The sequence below is a fragment of the Cryptosporidium andersoni genome, assembly GCF_001865355.1.
Source record: "Cryptosporidium andersoni isolate 30847 chromosome Unknown contig_13, whole genome shotgun sequence".
NCBI lineage: Eukaryota > Apicomplexa > Conoidasida > Eucoccidiorida > Cryptosporidiidae > Cryptosporidium > Cryptosporidium andersoni.
Genome location: NW_027122840.1, coordinates 47966 through 53965, shown reverse-complemented (window position 1 = coordinate 53965; position 6000 = coordinate 47966). Strand labels below are relative to the sequence as shown.

Sequence of the window (6000 nt, the reverse complement as noted above, 5' to 3'; positions counted from 1 at the left end):
TTCAAATTCTAATTCTAATTCTAAAATTAAGAAACCAACTACAACTGTTAAGTTAAATTCAAAGAAGTGTATGAGTTCTTCTGATAGTGAATCTTCATCTAGTACTAGTAGTGATTCCGATTCTGATTCTAATTCAGATACACAAACCCCACCTTCAAAACGTCAAGCTTCAGAGGATATTTCTAGGCAACCAAAACATTTGAAATTGGAAGAAATGACTTCCCTTAATCGTAAACGTTCATCGAACAATGAAGATTCCCAACAGAGAAAGAAATCCAACATAAGCAAGGATAACCGTGAAGTATACTGTGGAAATTTACCCTACTCTTGTACTGAAGAAGAAGTTAGAGAATTATTTGGTGAATGCGGCTCTATGGAAAGAGTTTCAGTATTAGAAAATAAAGGTTGTGCATTTATCACATTTGAAACAGAAGAAGGTGCAAAGTCAGCAATAGAGTGGAATAGAACAGAGTATAAAGGTAGAATGCTGAGGATTAATATGTCAGCTGATAAACCTCAACCTGGCAGTATATCTAGTACTGGATTTGGCCCTTCTGTCATTGTTAGAAATATCCCATTTTCATCAGATGAATCAAGTATCAAATCATTCTTCTCAAATTGTGGTAACGTGCGGCGTGTATCAATCCCTAGATATTCTGATACTGGCAAAATGAGAGGCTTTGCAATGGTTGAAATGGAGAATGATGAGCAAATACAAAATGTATTAAAATTATCGGGAACCTCAATGAATGGACGTGAAGTAACTATTGAAATTGCTCATGGGAAAGGTGGTGGATCAGGTGGAAAGAAGCCAGTATTCGGAAGTGGAGGTAGGCAAAGTAATGTTAATACCTCATTCCAAGGCAAGAGTATAACTTTTAATGACAGTGACTAGATGACCTAGGTATTTAATAAGTAGACTTTGTGCATTTACTACATTATCTGATTAATTCCTTGTAGATGTTTCTTTGTACTTTCAAAATAATCCATGTTACTACTGCGGGAATATGCATTGGCGGTAGGGTGCTTTCTTTAACACGTGTCTCACTACCTTTAATTGAGATATAAGTATTTCATCTGATCCATTATAAGGTGTAGATAAAGTCCAGTAATATAAAGGCCTGGAAATTAGAATTGTATTTGAAAGTCTATAAGATATATTTGAAACGGTAGATATAGTAGTGATTCCAGATCTTAACTTGACTTGAAATTCTAAGTTCACTTAAATTTGTCTTGTATGTGGGCATATAAGTTCTATGATCCAGCTAATCCCATAGTTACTCAGAATTTTGTGAAATATCTTTTGCTGTACTATGGAACTATATTGGTTTTAATGTATGTTTGGGATATTTATAGGAATTATGGTTTACCAAAGCGGAAGCATAGAGTATCAGGCGATCAACAGGGTTACAAAGTATCAAGAATTGGCTCTCTTTTAAAAATTATAGTTATTTTATCTAGTTTACCATCCTTTATATTATTAATTATCCACACCTTTGATACAGCAGGTTGTAGCCGTCAAAATTTAACTCCCTACTGGGATATAAGGGCTCCCATATTTATTATGCTATGGGTTCTTTCATTTACTACATGTATTATTTATCGTATTTTAGAATCACTAATTAAATCCTTTTTCTTAATACCCTGCAATCTAGAAGAGGCTGAATTTGTAAATATTTGGAGTTCAGCTACATTTAACTCAGGTATTTCATTTAATAGTAAGAAGAAATCAGCTTTATTTGAAAAAGCCATATCTTTAATTTTAATTCCATTTTCAAAATTTCGGTCTCTGCTTAATAATGAATTTGACGGTTTGTATGTATATACAGTTAAAGTTTATAGGAGTAGTTCAGATGGGATTAATAATAGAAATATAAAGGCCCACTTTGAATTATTTTGTACAAGATACTGGTACTCCAAAGAATTGGGTATGTATACAAATCTGGGAGCAAATGATTGTAGTGAGACAAATGAGAAGCAATATGATACAATTGGATCTTTGGGTAATGAGATATATTCTGTAAAAAAAATTTTGAATCTGGACCAATTTAAAGTGAAAGTTAGATCTGGTGAAAGATTTTTAAACGGATTATCAAGTGAGTGTGTAGATGAATTGAGGCAGATTCACGGGTTTAACAATATCCCTGTACAATTACCATCACTTCTTTATAGTTTAGTGAAGGAAATCACAAATCCTCTGACTGTATTTCAACTTTTAGTAGTTGCATCATTTGCTTTTCAAGGGTTTGTTTTGTATCCAGTAAAGTGGGTACCTATGATGATTTTAAGTATAATAGCTAGTATCAGGACTCATCTGAAGAGTACAGTAAATATTCAAAAACTTGCAGATATGAATGGATCTGAGGAGGTGACTTTAATCAGAGATGGACAATTACAGAAAGTTAATAGCGTAGATTTAGTGCCAGGTGATGTTGTAAATATATATGAAGGTATGGATGTCCCTTGTGATATGATGCTGATATACGGATCGGCAGTTGTTAATGAGTCCATGCTAACTGGGGAATCTGCAGAAATTGTAAAATTCCCTGTGACAGAATATGAAAACGATGATATATCTCCTGATGATGGAGTTTTTTCGGGTAAGAAATTTTTTTTATATGCTGGAACACATGTTACAGGTATATGTAGTAATACTGGTTTAAATAATACACTATACTACTTAAATAAATCAACATCCCAAACTTCTACAACAAGATCTACAGATTCATCCTTATATTCTCATAGTTTGGATTTTTCTGATGCTTTTATTTCCAATCCAGAACTTCCTACAGGATCATTGGCTATTACAGTTAGTACAGCAGATACCTTAAACCCTGATCCTATGTGCTGTGTAGCGCTAGTGGTTAGAACAGGTGTTAGTACATTAAGAGGACGTATTATACGTTCTATTCTATATCCCAGTAAATTTATGTTTGCACTTTATGATCAAATTCCAATTATCTGGTTAGTGGCAACTACAATAGTTACTATAATAATATTTAATCAAGGTCAATTATACAATTGGCACTGGTTAACTTTCTTCTTTTCTCTAGGATGTATTAACGTAGTATATCCTTTGTATCTAACTGTACTCTGTACTTTGAGCCAAAATATCTCAGCCTGGAGACTTAAGAAAAACAATATTAATGTCTTAGTCCCCACAAGATTAATGATGGCAGGGAAACTTCGTATAGTGTGTTTTGATAAAACTGGTACCTTAACGAGTGAACATTTGGAGTTTGTTGGAATTCATCCTTTTGAATTAGTAGATAATGGCAGAAATAGCAAAGAGAAGTGTACAGATTGGTGTAATTTAGAGTCATATCCACTAAAATCAAATTGTTGCAATTTCAGCTTTAGAATATCTCCTAAAGTGTTGAATATTTCTGAAATTAAAGAAAATTACTTAGGGTTTTTAATAGCAATGAGTAGTTGTACATCTTTAAGTCATGGAAGATCTAATTTTGGAATTGCAAAAGATATAGTAAATAATCCGGAAGAATACTATAAACATCTTAATGGAAATGATACAGATAAAGCTCTCTTCTCTGTGACTTCTAGCTACTTTGAAAGGAATTCAGTGAGCCAACAAGTATATGTAAATCTTTACCAAAGTATGGAAAAGATAAGTGAAGTTATAGAATATAAAGATCAATTTATGTTAAATTTGAGCAATAATGGTAATGAAGATAGCAATAATTCGGTAAGCTTGTGTACGACATCAATGTCATTGGAGATCCTCAGAGTATTTCCATTTGATTATAATAGACGGCTTATGAGTGTGATAGTACATTGTAAAAGTACAAATAATTTTTACTTGTTTAGTAAGGGAGCACCGGAAGCTATCCAAAAGCTTTACGATTGTGAATTTGAAGAGTCATACAAAGAAGATTTAGAGTCACTATCCTTGAAAGGTTATTACTTAATTTCAATGGGATTCAAGAAGATTGAGTATCAATATATCTCTTCTTACTTGACATCTCATAGGAATGAAGTAGAAAATAAATTAATACCAATGGGGATATTGTTGTTTGATAATAAAATAAGACCTGAAGCTCAACAAATTTTAAACTCCTTAGTTAACTCTGACATATTACCAATAATGATTACTGGAGATTCTGCATATACAAGTGTAAATGTAGCAAGAAGATTAGATATATTAAGAGCTAAGGATACAGAAACTGCAATATCTGAATTGGATGAAAATAACCTTGTTTCATGGAGATGTATTGGAACGGGAAATTTAATTCAAAATAGCTATATTTATAGTGCAGAGTCTATGGGAACTTTTAAAAACTTAGTACTAACTGGGGAATGCTTTGAAAGACTTCTAGAAGAACATAAGTACAAGCAAATACAAGAAATCTCAACTTGTATTAAGTTGGATAAGTGTACAAATTCTGATGCAGAATTTGAAGAAGTCCAAACATTCTTATGCGACAAAAAGAGTCCACTAGAATCTATTTTAAATAGAGTCTCAATTTATGCTAGAATGTGCCCCACTGACAAAGTTAATATTGTCAATTTTTTTATGAATAAAGGTATAGTAACAGGAATGGTTGGTGATGGTGGAAATGACTGTGGAGCTTTAACAATAGCTCACATTGGACTTTCTTTTTCTCGAGGAGATGCTTCCCTTGTTGCACCATTTAACTCTCCTAATTGTGACCTAAATTCAGTATTAAGTATAACTCGGGAAGGTCGTAATAACTTAGCAATTGCTATGTCCGCATTACAATTTCCTTTAGTTTATGGTATATTGGTATCTTTAATGGATGTCTTACTTGTTCACTTTGCATTTGCTTCTAATTCAGATCTTTGCAGTTCTTATACATCATTCTTTATTCATACATCCTTACTAATTGGTATCTTATTCTCTTCTCCTGCTAAGAAGTTGGCTGCTGCACGACCTTCAGGAAGTATTGCAAATATTCGAATTCTCTTGTCTTTCTTATTGCCAATTGTATCATGCTTGCTTGGATACTTATTCATGATGTATAGATTGAGTGCACAACCCTGGTTTAAATCATCAAAGTCATTTAATTTAAGACAACCTACTCAGAACTGGTTCTTTAGAGTTGATAATATAGAGGCCAGCTCCTCCTGGATATTTAAATCTCTTCAGATTGCTGGTATTGCTATTGGTTATACAATTGGAGGACAGTTTAGGAAACCATTCTATAAGAATATAGTTTTTATGATACCCCTGGTCTTTAATATAATCTTATTTACAATTTTAGTACTAACTGGTCCAAATGCTTTAACATGTTGTTTTAGAATTAATTGCAATGTTGGATATGCTAAAAAAGCCTCTTTAGAGATATTTGGTTACAAGATTATTGGTCCCTCGTCTATTCCATTTACAGGACCAAATGGATCTAATATTATGCCATTCTCCTGGAAAATAGAATTACTTGCTATCTGCCTTGTAACTATAATCATTACAAATATTACCTTCATACTTGTAACAAGACACAATGAAAAGTTCTGTACCTCCAAATTAAGAAACTTTTAGATTTTAGATTATCTAATTTTTTTAATTCATGCTAGGAATTACCTATTTTTCTAATATTGAAAAGTACTTTCCAAAAATTTTAACTTAGCAAATATCACTTCCTCTCACCCTCTTCCCCCTGTTAGTATTTCTTGGCAATAACTTACCTACATAAGGGTGAATAACTAGGTTCAATTATAGATGGTGATCTTCAAAAGGAGCTGTCGCATAGTTGGCTAGTGCGCGAGATTCATACCCTCGAGGTCACGGGTTCGAGTCCCGTCAGCTCCTTAAAGGTCTTTTTCTTCGGTATTAGGCAAATTAAGAAATAGCAATAGTGTAGTAGAGTGACATTTCGATAAATTCCACAGAATAGAAGACGAGAATTTCTGGAATTTAACAAATTGGCTTCTTTTCTGTATAATATAGTGCTCTTTTTAATGACATTTCCACTTATTATATATTCTAGAATAAGTCTAGCTAAATTCACTTATGGAAAGATTGAC

General features: G+C 32.9%; 2 protein-coding genes across 2 annotated transcripts; both read left to right on the top strand.

The window, feature by feature from the left end:
• Positions 1-70: 70 nt before the first annotated feature.
• Positions 71-895, top strand: cand_028510 (RNA recognition family protein; the record flags this gene model as incomplete). Its single annotated transcript, XM_067213079.1, has 1 exon — positions 71-895. The coding sequence occupies one exon, from the start codon at positions 71-73 to the stop codon at positions 893-895; it is 825 nt and encodes a 274-aa protein (XP_067068515.1).
• Positions 896-1237: 342 nt separating this feature from the next.
• On the top strand, positions 1238-5515 carry cand_028500 (E1-E2 ATPase family protein; the record flags this gene model as incomplete). Its single annotated transcript, XM_067213078.1, has 1 exon — positions 1238-5515. One exon carries the CDS (start codon positions 1238-1240, stop codon positions 5513-5515), a length of 4278 nt encoding a protein of 1425 aa, XP_067068514.1.
• Between the last annotated feature and the right edge of the window lie 485 nt (positions 5516-6000).